Source organism: Branchiostoma lanceolatum, chromosome 1, assembly GCF_035083965.1.
Source record: "Branchiostoma lanceolatum isolate klBraLanc5 chromosome 1, klBraLanc5.hap2, whole genome shotgun sequence".
NCBI lineage: Eukaryota > Metazoa > Chordata > Leptocardii > Amphioxiformes > Branchiostomatidae > Branchiostoma > Branchiostoma lanceolatum.
This window is the reverse complement of record NC_089722.1, coordinates 42,654,715-42,675,127: the sequence shown is the minus strand read 5'-3', so window position 1 is coordinate 42,675,127 and position 20,413 is coordinate 42,654,715. Positions and strand designations below refer to the sequence as shown.

The following is a 20,413-nucleotide window of genomic DNA, read 5'->3' as shown; positions in this document are numbered from 1 at the left end:
GCGGAGTAATTTATGCCGGGGCACCGCGACTCCCCCAGCCAATAATCATCCTTCCCCGACTGATAGGCATCAATCCTCTACAAACCACATGCGGCAATCAGTAAATGGGGAAGCAATTTAGATCGCCCGGGAAACGGGCCGTGGAGGAGCCGGGCTGCTCAGCATCAGAATCACCTGGGGCCCAGAACGGGCGGCGGGGAGAGAGAACTGTAACTGCTACTGGGGCTGAGGGAACCGGTGATATTACAGGAACCGGGCGGCAGCAAGGCAGTTATTTGGTTCTGGAACATTTTGGAGTGAAAATGTATTTCTGTGTTACAAGGGATTAAGAAAGGACTGTCAGTTTAGTTTAAGAATGGGCAAAGAGTTTAAATAGAACCAGTAACTGCTACTGGGGCTGAGGGAACGGGTGATATTACAGGAACCAGGCGGCAGCAAGGCAGTTATTTGGTTCTGGAACATTTTAGAGTGAAAATGTATTTCTGTGTTACAAGGGATTAAGAAAGGACTGTCAGTTTAATTTAGATGGAACCAGTAACTGCTACTGGGGCTGAGGGAACAGGACCTGGTGATATTACAGGAACCGGGCGGCAGCAAGGCAGTTATTTGGTTCTGGAACATTTACGAACAGATTAAAAACAGACACTCCGTTTAGATAGAACCTGTACATCGTAACTGCCTATGGTTCAGTCTAGAATGGGCACCGTGGCTACAGCAAGGCAATTATTTGTTTCTCGGCATTTCACAGTAAAATGTTGAGATATCGAGAATGAGCAATCAGTTCCAGATACTGGTAGAACCAGTTAAACTGGCACTGGTGCACGGGGAACGGGCGATATCACAGGAAGCACGGCTGCAGCAAGGCAGTTAGTCGTTTCTGGGACAGTTAGGAAAACATCTGATTCAGGAATCAGATACATATATAGAAGCTGTAACTGCCTCTGGTGCACTGGGAATGGGCAATATTACAGAACTCGAGGCTGCAGGAAGGCAGTTATTTTAGAGTGAAAGTGTAGCAAGAAAATAAGAATCAAAGCTATCAGTTCAGATATAAGCTGTGACTGCCACTGGGAATGGGCAATATCATTATGATAGGAACCAGCAGGCTATAGCAAGGGAGTTCTTTGGTTCTGGTATATATATGAGACTCAGTGAAAAATTTAACTGTCTTACAAGAGATTAAGAATGGCAAAGAGAATGAGTTTAGATAGAACTGATAACAGCCACTGGTGCAGAGGGAATGGGCAATATCATTATGATAGGAACCAGCACGCTGTTGCAAGGCAGTTATTTGTTAATGTTTCTGGAACATTTCAGATTGAAAATGTATTTCTGTGTTACAATGGATTAAGAACGGGCAAAGGGTTTATTATTAGATAGAAACAATAACTGCCACTGGTGCACAGGGAATGGGCAATATTACAGGAGACATGGCAGTTACTTAATTTAGTATTTGGTTCAGGAACAATTAAGAAGAGATAAAGAACGTGGTATCAGTCCGTCTCACTGAACTGGCTATCACTATCAGTACCTGCCACTGCTGCAGAGGGAATGGGCAATATCAGGGAACAGAGCTGAGGACTCACGGCTGCAGCAAGGCAGTTCTCTGTTTCTCAGACCTTTCATTTTCAGTGAGAATTTAGCAAGAGATCAAGAACGGGCAATCATTTCAGGCACTGTCAGATGCAACCAAAGTGACGTGAGCGACTGCATGGCACAGAGGGAATGGGCAATATCAAAGGGAATATGATGTATGCTTACAAACCCTGGATGCAGCAAGGCATTTCCTTGTTTCTCGGACATTTTTGGAGTAAACATTTAGCAAGAAAATAAGAATTGAGGGAATCAGTTGAGACAGAACTATAGCTAGTAGCTGACACCGGTGCAGACGGGACGGGTAACATCAGATTCAGAGAGAACATGCAGTCTATGAAACCATGGCAACAGCAAGTCATTTCTTTGTTTCTCGGACATTTCAGAGAGGAAAAATTCAGGAAGAGATCAATAATGGGCACAATCATTCTGTTCTAACAGAACCAACCAACCAATAGAATTGTTCTGGCCTGATAGGCAATGCTGCATGTGAATGCACCAGTACAGATCTAGGGACTGCATCCATATGTATGGGGCAATACAATGTATATACACATGTACGTAGGTAACATATTCCAGTACAGGCCAGGCTGACCATGTTTCCACATTTCAAGCTGCGTATCAAAGACTATCTTAAGCTCTGTCCAGAGATCTTCAGCCCTTAAATCACCTTCAAGTTGGCAGATTAAGGTAAGAAACCAACGTCTGAGCTGATTTTGTGCTTAAATCATTCAGAATTCTTGGCATTCAGATAAAAAGGTAACTTTAAGTTTATGGTAAAAACTTTAGGAAGACTAATGCTCTGTTCTACCCTAAACACTACAGAACCCTCACTACAGAACCACCACAGTGACACTATGCCTGTGTGCTTCCCTCTACCCACTACAGAACCACCACAAACCCTGACTACAGAACCACCACACTATGCCTGTGTGCTTCCCACTACCCACCACAAAACCACCACGCGACGCCGTACAACTCACAATAAACCAGCGATGACATGATTGCCGTTACAGAATAATGACCTCATCAAATATTCACGCAGCTGTGGCCGAGGCCGGGAGTAACAAAGGAACCGTCGGCGCTCACGTCAATCATCATACATCAGGGCAGACCTTATTGTTGCCGGGGGCGATTCTAAAAACGGTCGCTTTGCATATTTTAAAAGGGAAAGGCTGTTTACACGAACCACCATCAAGGTGATTATAGAAGTCTTTGTTGGGGAGACAAATTAACTATGTATGTTTAACATTTTCAGACCCATGGTCTTATGCTACACGCTTTCTTTTTCAGACACATTTAAAGGACAATATTGAAGACTGAGAGGGGCAAATGATTTTTTTTCAAATATTTGTTTTTACTTTTACTTCTATATCTTATAGGGGGGATTTAGCTAGCTCTGTATACAATATATTTCTGTATCAGTGTTTGTTTGATGCAAAAAGTTAAATACATATTCTATACATACATATCAGATAAAGAAAATAACATATTAAGGTAAAATGAGAAATAAGATAATCAGGTGAACTATTCTTTACATGTAGCCCCTGCCTTGAAAGGAGAAGACAAACTCCCAGTAATGTACGTAGAAACATTGATGACTGTGTATTATTAAGTCTAGACCAGGCGTTTTTACCTTTATCAAATTATACATCATAGTATCTGTGACAGTGTGTTCTCTTGCAATTAGCCTTTAGGCATGATGAGTTTGCAAATAAGATTATTAGTTATTACTATGATATTATTATCAAAAGACTGGTACAGCTTCACAGTAACAGTACAATGCAACTAAAGGTACCTTTGTTACTGTAACAGTAATACAATCATGTTACATGTACTTAGTTCCCAGCAGCTTTGCAATTTGTCTAATAAATTGAGTCTAAGAATACACCAGTGAGAAAAGATGCAGCATTACAATCATACAAGTAATTAGTAGACATTAAAGGAAAATTGTCCAGACTGTGTGTGAAGCTTGCACAAACAAGACTGCAGACGTGTGTGTCTACAAGAACCCCAAGCTAATAACAGTTCACATTCAACCTTGTTGAAAAATGGACATTTGACCAAATCAAGCAAATAAAGCCATAATTAAAGGCACTGATGACAGAAGTGAACTGAACATCCTACTATATCTTGTTATTCAGCTGGATACAAATTAGATAAATCAGAATTGCTGACTTTACAACTCAGAAAGAACTGAGTCAGCTTAATAAATACAGATGTGCTGCATGTCACAGAGACTGTCATTCTCATATAGAACTCTAATCTATCTCTCTATCATATAAGATAAACAAGGACACTGTAGTCTTTAGATCTAAAATAAAAACAGAATCACAGTGAAAGCTTGAAGCAAAATGGACAGAATGTGCACACACACACACACACACACACAGACAGACACACAAAGACAAGCGCACACACATACATCCCACCCCCAGTCCCCCCAGTCCCATCTGTGCTAGCTGACTGCAGACTGTCTGCTCAATCTGTAGTCGTTCCTTCACACACACACGTGCACACATTTTCACACACACACACACACACTCTCTCACACACTCTCTCTCTCACACACACACACACACACAGACACTCTGTCTCATAGTGACATACACAGACACACACACACACATCCCACCCCCAGTCCCCCCAGTCCCACCTGTGCTAGCCGGCTGCAGACTGTCCGCTCCATCTGTAGCTGCTCCTTGGCCGCCTGTGTGATGATGTGCTGCAGCTCCTCCTCATGGCTGTACAGGCCTCCGTTCTACAGACGGCAGCAAAAAAAGAGTCGGCTGAAATTTCTTACATTTTTTTCAAACACTTGAAAAGCACCATGTTCAACCAATCAATCATCCACAGGCATCAGCTGATCAGCTGTGAGCCCTTGTTGTTGTTTATCTATATTTGTTTATTGTTTACTGACCTGGCCCTGCCCCTGCAGTACTGTACTGTGAGCCCTTGTTGTTGTTTATCTATATTTGTTTATTGTTTACTGACCTGGCCCTGCCCCTGCAGTACTGTGAGCTCCTGCTGCAGATGTCCGATCTCCTTGTCCTTGGCAAGAATGGCCTGGGCGTGGTCCGCCAGATCCTTCGCCCGCTGACGAGCAAAAACTCGCTTGTAATGTTCCAGGTTCTCCCCGGTTGGCTGGTTGGATTTCTGGGGGTAAAATAACATCAATAAACTTAGATTGTGATTTTAGGACAAGATGAAAACAGACGGCTGGGAAGACAACTTAAATCTGACTCTTTCCACTTCCTGAAACTGTTTGTACCAACTAGGTACAGACTTTCCCCTCAGACTCTGTTTTCATGTTGATCTTCCAGGTCAGCAAATTTTCTAAAAAGTCTGAAAAGCAGCAAATTAAACTGGCCTGACCAATACATGATGAATCAAACAAAAGAGAATACTACAAACTTAAGCTGGTCAAAGAAGCGCCAAAAATAGTTACTCAAGCAACTGGATAAAATTTTGAATCAGTCAGATGTTTCAGACAGCATCCGCTGTCTTTCGTCAGTGACAAAGGATAGGACTGGGAAACCAGATTTATACCAAAACTCTGAATGGATATGTTGATGAGATTAAGATGATTTAGGATGTCTTGAAGATATCAAAGACATCCTACTTTGAAGCAAGTTTTATGCGGGGAGTGAACGACATGCAGATTCACGTTTTCTGAGTCAGAGTCACAACTGTTTGGGTCACAGCTAACTGTCACCTTCCTCAAGGCAATACTGACTGGGCCATGTTGAGACCACATTTTTGTCTCCATGAAAAATGGAGGTATAGTTTTGGGTGTGTCTGTCTGTGTGTCTGTGTGTGTTTCCGCACTACTGTAGTCAGCATAACACAAGAACCTCTTGATGGATTACGATGATATTGGTATTTGGTGGGCGGGTGTTGTGAAGCCAAAAGTCAATGGCAATTTTGGGCCCCCTGGTATGTGACCTTGGTACTGCAGCAGAACTTCCGTTTGTCTATCTTTTGACCTGGATGTGCTGTGGTCTTGTTCATACTGCAGCAGTGACACCTATCTGCAGTGTAAGGTAGAATCAGCATTACCCTGAGGAAGTCATCAAAACGTCATTAGCAAGGTACTGTAAATGCATTTAAGTTTGCATGGTTTTTATTTCATGGTAGGCAGAAAATGGAGTGTTCGCGGTGGTTTTAAGTTCGCGTTTGAAACAATAGTAGCACTACAGTCATAGGTGGGCAAAAAGTTTCGCGGTGCTTTTAAGTTCGCGCTGAAAGCTCCCCGCGAAAACCGTGAACATAAAACCACCGCAAACATTTCTGCACTAACAGTACTCTGGTTGTCCAATAGCATAACCTGGCCTACACAGCTCTACCTACCCCGGTACTGAGCTGCTGCAGAGTTTTAGCCTTGGTCTCCAGGCGTCGGGCGAGGGTCGTCAGTTCCGTGTTCCGCCGCTGAAGTTTGCTGATCTTGTCTTCCGCCAACTCAAGCTCCTCATGCTGTCGCTTCTGGAAAAACACAACTGAGTTAGAACCACCAATCAATCAATCAATCAATCAATCAATCAATCATATGTTTGGAATATCTTACCGCTTACCGGTGCCTTGACCGGGGTGGTCGTGGGGGCTCTTATTAATACCAATTACTACTTTTTTCTGCATAACTGCACTAGTACTTGTGCTGGTAACTATTATCAAAATGAAATGCTACCAGCAGCAGACAAATTTTACATTTTACAAACTTGGGATCAAACTTGAAACTGTAAAGATGTTACAGTAGTATTTCAGGTCTATGTTCTTGGTACTTTACAGATGAACACAAAGAACAGTCAGTACAGCAATTTGCATTCAATGACATATAAATATAATTTATAGTAGGGCTGAGTGAATGGACCAGTAAAGAAACACCTGCAGAACTTCAACTTTATCATAGCTCTGATGCTACAAGTACAATACATGTACCAGTAGTATGTGTACTTACTAATGTGACATTTTCAGTTTTGAGGGCGGAACACCGCTTCTCCAGCTGACGTATCGTCCAGGTCAGTTCTCGGTTCTTCTTGGCAAGAAGTCGCTCCCTTCCTTCTGACGAGTCCTCCAACTGGGGGAACAAACAGAACACATTCAGAGATGACAGACTTCACCCCGTCACCCACGCTGCTACTCCAGCTCCACAGATGAAAGTTATTCAAAATAGCAGCACTGAAAATGTTCCGAAATGCTAGATTTCCCTACAACTATCATCATAGAGTGGAACTTGTTGCCAACAAGTACTGTACGCAGGAGCAACCTCAATTTAGTTAGTTAAAGTCCTCCCCGCACCAGATGGTGCATAAGGCGGCGCCCATCTCCGTTTCGGCAGCCCTGGGCCACACAACTTTATCTCTACAGCGGGGGGCTAGTCCGCTGGTAGTGATGTGTGTTTAACTACCATACTCTTTCACAAATGCTGAGTGATAAGCAGAGAAAGCAGTATGTATATACCATTTTTATAGTCTTTGGTATGACCCGGCCGGGGTTCGAACTCACGACCTACCGTATGCAAGGCAAACACTCTACCCACTAGGCCATTGCACCGGTATAGCATCATCAATAGATATCTTAAACAATGCTTACGAGTTACAGTCAGGTGTGCAAACGTTAGGTGTGAAAGTGTAATCGTAATTATAACCAGCTGCTACCATGCAGTGTGCCTGCAAAGCTGGTGTGTGACACTGAAAAGTGGTTATACCGGCTATACAGAACAGATACAGAAGCTGAGTGTGTTACACTGATTATACAGATACAGAAGCTGGTGTGTTAGGTCTAACTCTTCGTCTTAGGATGATTATACCGGCTATTCATATACAGATACTGGACCAGGTAAGGCTGAAAGGCAAATATTACGTTATACCAGCAGATAGAGACATAATGTTTATCAGGAAGTGCAGACACACAGACAGACACACAGACAGACACACAGACGGACAGACAGGGGACTGTTGGACTGTGACTGACCGTGTCAAGGTCCTGAGTACTGCCATTCAGACTGCTGCTCCCCGACATCGCCTGATGTTTCGCCGTGAAGGACTGCCGGCTAGGTGAACTCTGACCTTCACCCTGCCTTGGTGACTCTTCACCCTGGGGCAAAGGTCAAAATAATTAACTCTAAAGGTCACAACAGAGGTCAACTGAGTTCAAACTGTGTTGGAAGAAAATCTGACTCTGTTTTTACCCAACACAGATGAGATCAGCTTAAAAGTTCATCTCTAGAAATCATTCTGAGGCAAAGTTGAGCTGTAAATTGAATGTCCACAAACTTTCTGTAGCTCATGATCCACTGCTCGTCGAGTCACGTGTTCTATATTCTGCATAACGTGACATCACAGAAGCAGTTGATGGAGTTGGACTGTTGGACAGTCGAAAATTTGGGTATGTCCAATTTTTGTATTGGAAATTTCAGTTTAACTTTGTTTCTAATCATAGACTAGATGAGTTTCCATGCTGACTTTCTAGGGATCACTAATGAAGTGTTCAGATCAGTTACAAATGGCTTTCCCAGATCCTGTTTCACGTATCACAAATACAGACTAATCAAATAACTAAAACAGCACTCAGCAAACAGCAAACCTAATTACTGTATAACTAATGATGTAGAAAGTACAACATATCGAACCTCCATACTCCGTAAGTATGAAATCTCCAACATGCAGTCACAAACTTAAGCAAAACTTATTGCACTAACAACTGTCGTGTATGAAACAACAAACACGACATCACGGATCTGTCCACAGGTGAGCTCATGTCTCACCTGACTTAACCAACAAACAAACAAACAGATCCTGGTGAGAACCTGACGTCCTCAGCCCTGGGCAGATATAACGATTATGGCAGCACCAATTTAGTTTTTCGGTTAGTGCACCCAGTCAATACTTAGGTGCACGGCTCCAATTTCGGATGCACAAAAATGCATTTGAACCCAGTAATTCCAGACCAGGTTTATGACTACCAGGGGTCCATCTAAATTAGGAAAGAGGGGCGCTGCGTCCTCTTATTTCAGCCCAGCGCCCCCTTGTGGAATTCAGATTTTAGCTTAATATCCAGCATACAGCCTTCCCTCAATGATTGATTCTTCCATAAATACATAGAATTCGCTCCTTTGCGTGTTTTTTTTTTGTAGAGAAACCCCTGACTACCAAATATTACATACAAACAAACAAACAAACAAACAAACAAACAAGTCGCACCTTCTGGTGTCTCTGGCGCCACGCCCACTTCTCCCACTTGTTCCCGTCCCCTGCGTCGTGCGGCGAAGGCGACCGCGTGGCGTCGTCCACCGCCTTTCGGTACAGTAGCTGCTCCATACGACCTTTGTCCTTCTTCAAGGTCGCGACCTCGCCCTGGAGCGCCGCCAGCTGACGCTCCACCTCCGTCGACATTCCGGCGGTTCTCCCGCCGCGCCGGCGCTCGCGTGACATCGCGGTGGCCGACGTACGGTTGTATCGGGCAGGTTCTCTGTCCAACCGCATGGCCCCCTGGTTCATGCGGTAACGGCACGTCCGCTACAGACCGCGGTAGTCATGGCAACCAGATGGTCATGAGACCGAGCTTCATCCACGCAGTGAGAAGAACAAACTGATCTGAAGCTGCTCTTAGAACGCTTCCCCCGCTGCTGGCATCATGGAAACAGCTGTGTAGAATCCAATCGTCTTCAGAAATGTGCGTATGACTGGTGCCTGTCTCTCTTCACTTCTCTTAAGTGGTACCTGCAGAAAATGGAATGTTTGAATATTAAAATGTCTAATAATAGACAGGTGTTGAGGTTTCAGAATCTGATCATGCACCAAGTAGAAAGTAAACAACATAACACCATTAGTCCATTACCCATGAATGTATGACTAGTATAAGATGATTGGAGTTCCTTTAATCACTGTTATATACTGATCATTTAACTCATAATTACGAACCACCGGTGTTTTGACTCCCCTTTACCCGTCTACTGATCAACAACTACTCTCCCAGGAGAGGAGATACATACATGACAGAATTACAGTCAACATACAGATAACACACAACTTCAACAATCACAATGATTTCAATTCAAATATCATAATGCATCCAAAGTCCTAAAGTTTGTTTATGCGGTAAATGCACGAGGATCTGTAGGATAGCTGTGAACAATGGCTGGAGTTAGACATTACCGTGCGGCAGGTTGTTGTGATCTAACTAACCGCTGCTGCGTGCCTGCGAAGCTGGTGTACATGTGTTTTGCTGCTGAACGCTGAATACGCAGCTAAATAAATACGGATACGAGACTGATACTGATCTAGGTCATACCAGGATGTAACGTTACTTTAATACCCGAGTTTTGATTATTTATTGCAATGTTGAATCATATTCTTAGCTTAACAGGAATCCTCATTAAAAAAAAAAATATATGGGTGTTGGCCATTAAATCATGTAGCATAAACTAATGTAATTGTAAACAAAAACACAGACAGACAAACAGAAAGCCAAACAAACCAAAATCAATGTCTTACTCCCTTGGGATGAAGTAAAATGGCCCCTATAGAGGTTTGTAAGTTGTATTTACGTTAAGGTTTCACCATTGGCAAAATCACAAGCTGCCTGCCACACGTGGACTACAAGTTAGAAGTTACATGTGGAACAGGTGGGGGGGGGGGGGCAGTCGTAGAGAGTTGGTATCAGAAATGACAGGAAAACCACAGGAAAGTTGATCCCAGCCTGAGGAGTTACTCATCTCTCCCAGTGTATTAAAACTCAAACGGTGCGTGTCTAGAAAAATAACACTGTTGCGTTCAAATCGTGGGTGGAGCCGACAGTCTTCTGCTGATCATAGTGTGTGATAATAACATGTGTTTAGCTGGCTGAATGTCAGTTTAGTTAGCATTTAGTGTTGTCAAAAGTCCTTGGAGGGGAGATAAAACTGTAACAACCGCTAAAATCAACATCAGAACCGCCCCGTCCTCAAATAACGCACAAACTCAGCCACAATCTGGTAACGTGGAATCAGCGCCAAACTTCGCTACTCCACTACATGTAGCCGTTAAATACGCCGTGTTTACGACTATAACAAAACGTTTAGAACTCCGTTATCAACACACACGTAGTTCTGATCCCCTGTACGCTACGTGGACACCATGTTTACTCCTGTACGGCTGAGGAAAGGTTCGGGACCACTTGTTAGCGTCGGTCACAGAAAATTTAAGTCCAGTGTTGACACACACTGTCCCTTTCAACAACGCACAAGACACCGACTTTCGGCACATCTTGGACCCTTTCTGGCCTTCCTAAGTCCCTATAACACTTAATAGAGCCTGTAGAGTACGTGAACCGTTACAAACCTGTGTAGAGGCGCCGTAGTGAGCCGGTTTGGGCGGTAGTACGGAGAGATTCACCCACAAAGACACAACTTTTAACTGCAGGACGCACAGGTCATCCGGGTCACCGCCGGTTGGTGCAGCAGCGCCGCCCCGGGCCGGGTATGGTACTGCAGCAGCTCTGACGTCATGGCTGCAGGGCAGTAAAGGCCCGCGGGTGGCGCTGCTGCACGGCTGGTCAAGCTATCTTCAAGCAGATGTTGGGTGGAAGAGCATACGGTTTTCCGACTGTAACAATTGAAAGTAAGCCGAAGTGAACACTTCTCTTTATGCACACTCTGAAGCATGTTATTTCAAAGTTATTGATGGCCAAATAGGGCATTTTTCGAGTCTAAATAAAGACACAAACAAAAAAGTTACAATGGTTTTGTACCAATTTGTAATTTCCTCTGTCGTCCCCTACGGCCGACCTCCTTCCATAGTGCCCTGCAGTATGGTGCCCTAATGTCTAGCAGAACTTAAAAGCTACCATAAATCATTTTGCCAAGATTGTTGTGAATGTATTGTGATAATATATTGGTATGCAGGTAGGTTTTGACAAAGTGAAACATGACTTGCACAAACAATATCTAGGGTAAAGAAGACCTTTTTATTCATGTCAGTACAAAAATCTTTTTCAATCTACATTCTGATGTGAAGACTGCTTTACACCATCAGAAGAATGATGTGGTGTTTGACATTATAATAAAGTGGTGACAGACGGTTACTGAAACCTCGGCTGGGTATAAACACTAGGTTCTGTACACAGTATACTGTTGTTGTTGTCCTTGCTTAATGTCTATTATATCGCTAGACGTGGTCTCTTGGTGCTTTGTTATCCAGAAAATGTCACAACACTGAATGGTGCCATCATGATGCATGATTACATTTTCAAAAACTCCTGAATTTTTCCAAATATAACAATGTTACACAATCATATATTATATACATTTTGCACTTCAGAAAATTTTCTCTTCCTTCCAAGTGTTTGCTACAGCTAGAGAACTAAGACTGCTGCGACTTTAGGCCTGTTGTTGTTGTGTTGTTGTTGTTGTTGTTATTGTTGTGTTCAAGCCTGTGCTGCCACGTTCCTAACCACCTGAAAGGCGGCGATGACTGAACTCAGCTGAAGTTTCTCGTTGGTTCCCGCCGCCAAACGATACCTGCAAACAGACAACACACAACTGTTGGTGAGCAAACACTAATCAAGATACCACCACACCAATGTTCTTGCTTGAGTATTGGAAAATTTTTTGGGTAAAAACCTTCTGGCAAAAATTTGTGGGTAGGATTTTTGAAGCAGTCATTTTTAGGTATAAATTTTTGGGAATAAATTTGGGGGAGGGGAAATTCTTGGGTAAAAGTTCAGCAAGCATTCAAGAAAAAATAAGGTAGGAGAAAACCTTCCGGCTATATTCACTCCTTAATCAGACTAATGGTCATGTTGATTATCCAGTTAAGTACAATTTCTTGCTAAGATGAAAGGTAAGCACAACTCACTCCACGTCTGCCATCTTCTCCAACAGGACCATCTTCACTGCCATGGGGAAATCAACTGCAGTAAACAAACAACAGAATCAGCAAGTGCAAAATCTACATGTTACATTTGTAATTCTATCCTTCCATCTATCCATCCATAAGCTCATTCACTCATCCACTCACTCAACCACCCACCAACCCACTCACTCACTCACTCACTCACTCACTCACTCACTCACTCACTCACTCACTCACTCACTCACTCACTCACTCACTCACTCACTCACTCAACTTACACTCACCAACTCACTCACTGAAGACCCAAACAACCACCCCCCCAGTCAACCCACGTATCTTTCCATCCATTCATACACGCCCCCACCCCCACATACGCACCCAAGTTTGGTGGCATGTTTGGCAGTGAGGATTTGTACCACTAGTCTACTTGAACAACCCAGCCTCAGCCTGGGGTTCCAGGCTACAACTACAAGCCTCAGCCATGCCTGTGTTCCAGCTTACTTCTGTGCACAAACAGGTGCACCTCCGTCAGGATGTCCTGCAGTGCCAGACCTTTCAGGACCTTCAGCTGGAAAATGTCTGGGTAAAGTTAAGGAAGAGATTTCTTCTCGACACAAATGTGGCAGAATTAAAATACACAATGAAAAATAAGCGCAAATTAGAAAAGTGGAATACTTTCGAAAATGACAAAAGTATTCTGGACAAAGCATCAAAAAAATCATACTAAGAGAATATTCTGAAGAAAAGCTGAACTGAAATTTCCGACACAAAAAAATGGACACAAAATTTCTACTGCCTAACTCCAGTCTTAGTCAAGGAATAAGTAATCCACTACTTTTATAAGTTTATGTTGGAAATAACAATTCAATTTTGCTTCTAAATGATTTCTACCAAGTTAACCAACAGACATGAGCTTCCATTAGCTAAGAGGATACTGTTATAGGCTGTGGTGAAGTTCTCGTTAAGCATCCAGTTAACGATGTTAGCGATGTCAGAGCGGAGCGGTTGTCCCGTAACCAGGTAAACGTTGTCCTCGTCCACCACGTCGTGCGCCATCGATGTGCTCTGGAATAAAAGGAATAATAATAACAGCACTTTTAAAGCCAAAAGAATTTATTTCTTCTTACGTTTGTAAAAAGGGCTCGGTTTAAAAGCTGTTGTCTACAAACCCGAAGGAACCACTTTTGAAACAAATGAGTAAATCTACAAATAAATCAATCATTCAGTCTATTGCTCTGCCATTTGGAAAACAAATTTGACTTGCAAGATCAAGAGACATTTCAAGGGTAAGGGTAGTAATATCAGCTTCCTGGCACCTTTTACTTGTCTGTTATCACTGCTTTACACATGTATCTGTCAATATCATCAAGCAGTAGCGTGCATAGTCCAGTGGTTAGCAATCTTGCCTCTGGAACTAGAAGCCCCGGGTTCGATCCCGGCTGTGTCGCTCACCCGACATGCACGCTACCAGAAAGGGTCGCAGTCCTTAGGACTTGGTCCACTGTTCACTGTGCTTGTCGAAAAGAGCTAGGGGAATTTCCCCGGTACAATGTCTTCTCTGTCACGACCAGTGGAAGATTAGCTCATCTGTTCATTGAGTTCATTTGAGCTTCACTGGTTCGAGATCACTTTCACTTTCACTTAAAAAGATATCAAGAAACTTTAAGGAGGAAGAATCTCACCTGAAGGATGTTCAGGACTCTCCTCATGTCTCCGTTGGCCAGCTGGAGGATCGCTTTCTTCCCGTCGTCTGTTACCTCCACTCTGGAACAACAGAACATTACTGTAAATTCAGTTACATTTTAAAGTTAGACTTAAAGTGACCCGGGCGTCTTGAAAAGATGCATAGGGGTGGCACCCATCTCCATTTCTATAGCCCTTGGGCCACACACATTTGTGCAAGTCACTACAGCAGGGGGCTGGTCCGCTGGTGGTGATGTGTGCTTAACTTCCATACTCTTTTCCAAATGCTGAGTGCTAAGCAGAGAAAGCAGTATGTACCATTTTTCAAGTCTTTGGTATGACCCGGCCGGGGATCGAACTCACGACCTACCGTGTGCAAGGCGAACACTCTACCCACTAGGCCATTGCACCGGTATCTGCAGTTACATTTGCAGTGGTTTTATTTCGCGGTAGAAGCAAAAACTGAGTTTTCGTGGTGTATCATATTTGCATTCGAAACAATACTGTAGTGTAGTAGTAAAACATTGGAAACGCATATTTGCAGTGTCATAAATTTGCTGTTGAGTGGTCACCGGACAAATCACAAAAATAAAACCATGGCAAAATTTTCAAGCTTGACAGTACTTCGTACAAGTAAAACAGAACTGGGATTGAAATACTTTTTTCTGTTACATGCACCTGCAATATTGATTGCAAGTTGCCAGAAATTTTACTTGCAAACTGTCTGAAAATACATGCACGAAATTCTTTGTTTCCGTCCCACTTCAACACAAGCTTCAGTAAATCTTACTTTTCCTGCTCGATGACGTATTCCAGACGTGGCAACATCTGCTCAACACCCAGCGGTCCGAACCTGTAAAACAGACTAGAAGTTAACTACATAGGTTAAGCCCCCGTCAGAAATAAGAAATTTAGCTCCGGCTTCTGGCGATTTTTACAAATAAAAGTTGATCCAAATATTGGCCTTTTACCGGGTTAGTCGATACTGACTTCGTCCATGTTCAAGAGATGGTACCGTCTCATGGGGGATTTTTAGCTTGTAGTGTTCGACGGACGTCGCCCGAGACTTTCATTGGAAAATACGGTCGATGCTCGGGCGATTTTGATATTCGGCAAGCTTCGGGCGATCTACAAAGTCGGCCGACGCTCGCATGAATTGTGACGCCGGCTTTACTACACAAGACACATACATGTAGTTCCTACTCAATTCAAATGGTTCCTAAGTAAGACACATGGTAGATTAGAAGTCCCTATATATATGTAAGACACATAATTCCTACCTGAGACACACGGTTTCTAAATGTATGCTAGCCCTTATTGTATTGTATTAGTAATCAGGATGCTATATCAAAATGTATGCTAGCCCTTATTGTATTGTATCATTAATTAGGATCATGTTAAGTTTTATTCTATACTTTTACTTTGTATTATGTTTACGAATTCTTGCCATACTTTGTACCATGTACAATTGTCGTGCAATAAAGTTCTTCTGTAAGCCATATAGTTAAAAACAAATGGCCACTACCACAAAATAGCAAGTTCTGTGTAGATCAGGCTGTAGTGCATGATGGTCCACAGTAAAAGGAAGGGACCAAGGGTAGCTTTGAGAGGTGTTTCGCAGGTGTGTACTTCTTGGGACAACATACCTGAACCTAGTACACCTGGACTGGATAGCCGGGATGATCTTAGACAGGTAGTTACAGATCAGACAGAACCTCGTGTTCTCTGTGAACTTCTCCATAACTGGGCAGGTGGAAAGAATGAATGAATCAATCAATCAATCAATGAATGAATGCAGTAGTTTTCAACTCTGTCCAGTTTAAGTAGATTCCTAACACTGAAGCAGTGCTAAACATTCATAACATATACTATTATTACTTATAACGTCACTTCTTTTGTCCATTATGCATTATTTGCACATGAATACGCATGCCCGGGGGTGTCCCTGAAAAGCAGGCATAGACAATGGGATGAATATCTTGGGAAAAATAGCGTCTTAAGAAAATACTGACCTCTACGGAGGGCGTTTTGTGCGTCGCCTGTCATGGCGTCTGCTTCATCCAGAATCACCAACTTGAACCCACGTCTGGGATAGGAAAAAAACATTCCCAGGTTGTTAAAAACATGAATTATTCTATGTAAAACAGAAATTGGTATATATGGCCTCCATTGGTCAGTATTGACCATGATGCTAAAACCCTAATTCACATCAGCCCTACAGCATCGGCTATGGCTAAACAGTCCTATACGAGAATGGCAGTCTCTGCCACATAGGGCACATCTGTAAGCTGACTCAGGTTTGTTGCAAAGTTCTTTTCTACATAAAAAAGCTGGCATACACACTTACTAGATTGTAATACTTGTGGGCCGCTTGGGATAGTCATTTTGTGACATTTAGCTGTACCTGAAAATATAATCTTTTTGTTAATACATGAAAATAGTTCTTGTGAGTGGTACTTAAAGACATGCAAAGTCCAGGTTGGTAAGACTTACTTGAAGATGGTCCTTGTGCTGGCAAACTGCAGGACTGGTCCCCTCACGATCCCAATGCCACGGTCGTCCGAGGCGTTCAGCTAGAACGATACAAGTAACTGTCTCACTTTCTGATAACCAATAAAAACTAATCTTAAAAAAAATAATGAAGTACTACAATTGCAGTTACAACCTGTGAATACTATGTAAAGTATATACACTATAATGATACAGTGCATACTGTTTATAGAATTGGAATGGTTTCTTCAGTTTCCAGATTGATCCAAACTTCATCGGTCGTCTGAGGCATTCAGCTAGAATGATGTATGATGCAGTTTAACGGGTATGCAAATACAAACAACAAAATAATTTTCAATAAATGAGTAAATAAAAAGCCGGTGACCTCTCACCTCGAGCACCATGGAGTTGAACTCGCGGTCTGCGTACAGGCGGCGCGCGCAGGCCAGGATGGTCGACGTCTTCCCGGTCCCGGGCGGCCCGTAGAACAGCAGGTGCGGCAACCGATCCTCGTCAAGGAACCGCTGGACTGGGGTCGGCATGGCAACGGGTCAAACCATCATCATCAAATCAGAACTGTATTTGCCTGTCTGCACATACACTACTTATATATGTACTACTACATACATAAACATCTAGATGTAAGACTGCAAGATTAGAGCAGTTAGTAGAAAAGTGCGAAGCATAAATAACTTTTAGCCTCCAACCAAATACTAGTATGGCTAAACATGGCATGGGTCACCAGTAACTTATCTGTAAATGGGTCACCAGTAAATTTTTAGCAAGTTAACTTTTTTTTCATGTGACTACATCATCAAATCAGAACTGTTCGCATCTGTATTTGGCTATCCGCACATGCCTACCATGCTTAACCTTCTCTCTGCTGCCTAACTCTATAACCAATCAATAGGGAATTGGGTGCCAAACGGCTACTTCAGTGTGATAAAGGTTAAACATGTCCATCTACATGTAACACGACAAGCTTAGAAAAGTTATGTAGATAAGTACATAGCATCAATAACATTTAGCCTCCAACCAAATATGGCCATACATGCATCACCACTGACCAGTAAATTATCTGTACGAGCAAGTTGAGTTTTTTTTTGTCATCATGTGACTGTAAACCATGATTTGTAAAAAGCTACTAGTACTGACTTCATCAAGCTCTATGCTTCAAGTTGCTGTAGAATAAATTACTGAACAGAGGTTTTCTACAGCTGCAGTCCATTTTATCTAATTTACAACTTCCAGTCGAGAAGACCGAGTGACGTACTTGTGCAGATGATATCCTGGTGTGAGATCAGCTCTGTCATTTCCTTTGGGCGGTACTTCTCCACCCTGCAACACACAGGAACTTATGTTAACAAACAAACGCAAACAGATATCTCCTCAAGTGTATAACCGTTAACATTTTTATTACTTATTTTGTCATAACTGTTATTCCTACCACAAACTGGCAAAGATGAATATTTAGCACAGGAAAAAGATAAAACATTGTATGGACGTTGAAATCAGCACTATGCTTGATTTGAGGTCTTCTTAAATGCGTACATTACATACCTGAAGTTTAATTTTAACTTAATAAATGTTAGATAAACATTCTGTTTATTCGTGCTTCTGTCATCAATTTGAAGCCCTCAGTTACTTTGTCAAATAGTTAAGGTATAGCTACAGGACGTGTACCTAAGTCTCTGTACCGGTACCTGATGGTACATTTCGCAGTTCGTATCCCTAGACAAACCTGAAGGAACGTCATTATTTACCTGACCCCCCACCCCCCTACCTCTCAAATAATTTCACGACCCACAACTAACGCGTTTGCTGCTATTCGCTAACGGAGACAGCACAGCTTAACAGGCTCTACGAGACCGCAGCTCTCACCATGGCAGGTTTCGATGTTCCCCTCCGCTCGACATGGATTCTTAAAGGGTTTTTATAGCAAAAAATGACGAATTTTTGACACGCTCCGGATTTGGCGCCAAATGTATGAAGTTGACCCCTGACCTTATGACGCTCTCACACCGGAGTTTCGTAGAGGGTCCCGCACCAGGGTTTGGAGGTCGTGCAGAGTTTAGTGCCCAAGCGCGCGCGCATTCGGACAATGTCAGATGCAATTTCAACACAAATTTTGCATTTGAAAAGAAACAACGTTCTTTCTTTCTCACTGCCCAGCCTCGCATTTGGTGTTACGTTGCGCACAGGTTAGTGCCGGAAAGCAAAACATAAAACAAAGGGAAAATAACTTGAGGAAAGGCAGTAAGGAACATAAAACTGAAGTTGAATGTGCAAAAGACCAAGGAGGCTAAAATCATGAAGAAGGTTCTTATGTTAGCCTCCTTGAAAGGACAAGAGAGTTGAATTTAGGGGTTAGTAATACATGTATTAACATAAATACAAGGACATGTAGAGTTTGATAGCTCAATGCAGCGGGGTCCGCATTAATCCGACGGTTTTGACCTAGGTGAACGGACCCCGCCTCCGCTACACCAGGCGTTCCACTCTCTGATGGTCCGAGGGAAGAACGAGAGCCTGTAGTGGTTGTTCCTGCCCGCGATGGCCTGCAATGTTTGGGAGTAATGTGTGACAGGAGCATTCAAAGACCGGAACGATATTGGTAGAGTGCGGGACAGAGACAACGTTTATCTTCCATTTTAAAGTTTGACTCTTGTTGTTTTCTTTAGTTGATATTTCTTAACAGCCTCAAAAGCAAGATCATTGTTCATTTCTTCCAAATAAGATTTAAAAAATAGAATCAAAGACCGATTACCGATCAAGTGTAGCATAAAATCCCTCTCAGTATCTAGCCTCAAAATGGTACCAATCCTTCCAGAAGGTTTCACCGACATGTTTGAAACTCGACCAGTTCCCGGATGATGATACCCTGGGAGTCTGAGGGACACGTTTGACAACTGAGGCTGAGTGTGCTCCGGGTGTTCTTGGAAATGCGTACGTGTGTACCCAGCCTAATTCACAGACAATTGAACCCTAGGATCGAGCCAACCATGGACGCGTTCTTCACGTGTTGTGTACGCGCACGTGTTCGAGACGCTTGTGCGGCGGATGATGTCCTCACCCCTGTCCCAGAATATGGGACGTTAACTGTTTCAATCGGACAGGTTATTCATAGAAGCAATACGCGTGATTATGTTAACTGTAGATGCACAACCCTGGATCTAGTGACTTTTCTTCTGTCCTCAAATTTACTAGAAAGGTTGTTGATTCAATTGTTTTTTGTTTTTTTTTTTCGTTATGAGAGACAAAAACTCCAATCAAACAGAATTTCTTCTTCGACTGTCTTTCAAAACACGTGTTATTGTACACGGCATGATAGTTCAGACACGTGCCAATCCCCATGACCCAGTTGCTGAAGTTGTTTTATACATGATGAAAATAACAGGCGATCTTTTCTGACCAATGGGACGATCGCGGGTTAGAGATTGCGGTCTGCAATTGCATCATAATATGCTAATCTTAAGAACAGCTATTTTCTACCAGGGACCAGACACAGACGGTTCATTATCATTGTACCCAAGCAAGCCGGAGGGGAGCCTGGTCCAAGTCAGCTCAACCCAGCTCAGCTCAAGTAAGTAACTTGTAGATTCTGTGACTCACTGGAAATGTGGAAATACTGAAAACGTGGGTTGAATGTAGCCTCCGTTGCAGGCTCTGAAGCGGCTTTTTGGGGGGCTAAATAATACACTTTCTGCAGCCACCCCGTAACTATCAGCCATCCTGTAACTATCAGCCGCCTAGGCCACGGGGTGGCTGCAGAAAGTGTATTATTTAGCCCCCCAAAAAGCCGATTCAGAGCCTGCAAC

General features: G+C 42.9%; 2 protein-coding genes across 5 annotated transcripts in view; both read right to left on the bottom strand.

Moving 5' to 3' along the window:
* The window catches only part of LOC136424085 (RIMS-binding protein 2-like), a 42,052-nt gene extending 31,011 nt beyond the window's left edge, over window positions 1-11,041 (bottom strand). For 3 of the 4 annotated variants that reach the window (XM_066412511.1, XM_066412529.1, XM_066412520.1), the window contains exons 1-7: window positions 10,911-11,041; window positions 8,793-9,311; window positions 7,564-7,686; window positions 6,548-6,667; window positions 5,944-6,075; window positions 4,588-4,749; window positions 4,250-4,354 (exon numbers count right to left, since the gene is read on the bottom strand). In XM_066412511.1, coding sequence (XP_066268608.1) covers window positions 4,250-4,354; window positions 4,588-4,749; window positions 5,944-6,075; window positions 6,548-6,667; window positions 7,564-7,686; window positions 8,793-9,089 — 939 coding nt within the window. In that variant the 5' untranslated portion in view covers window positions 9,090-9,311; window positions 10,911-11,041. The remainder of the gene's footprint in view (window positions 1-4,249; window positions 4,355-4,587; window positions 4,750-5,943; window positions 6,076-6,547; window positions 6,668-7,563; window positions 7,687-8,792; window positions 9,312-10,910) is intronic. The other variant, XM_066412532.1, reaches the window with a different exon arrangement.
* A 736-nt stretch (window positions 11,042-11,777) lies between these two features.
* LOC136424076 (replication factor C subunit 5-like) lies at window positions 11,778-18,608 on the bottom strand. The gene is made up of 12 exons (XM_066412500.1): window positions 18,477-18,608; window positions 17,869-17,933; window positions 16,988-17,124; window positions 16,599-16,678; window positions 16,118-16,191; window positions 15,752-15,848; window positions 14,896-14,958; window positions 14,105-14,186; window positions 13,358-13,487; window positions 12,924-13,001; window positions 12,426-12,480; window positions 11,778-12,088 (listed from the first exon to the last, which is right to left on the bottom strand). Exons 1-12 carry the CDS (start codon window positions 18,509-18,511, stop codon window positions 11,995-11,997), a joined length of 990 nt encoding a protein of 329 aa, XP_066268597.1. The 5' UTR covers window positions 18,512-18,608; the 3' UTR covers window positions 11,778-11,994.
* Between the last annotated feature and the right edge of the window lie 1,805 nt (window positions 18,609-20,413).

Coding starts and splice junctions, on each gene's coding strand:
- LOC136424076 (XM_066412500.1), bottom strand. CDS start 18,511: ATGTCGAGCGGAGGGGAACATCGAAACCTGCCATG. Junction 15,849..16,117: donor ACAAAACGCCCTCCGTAGAG/GTCAGTATTTTC, acceptor CCACCTGCCCAG/TTATGGAGAAGTTCACAGAG. Junction 13,488..14,104: donor GAGTCCTGAACATCCTTCAG/GTGAGATTCTTC, acceptor CTTTTATTCCAG/AGCACATCGATGGCGCACGA.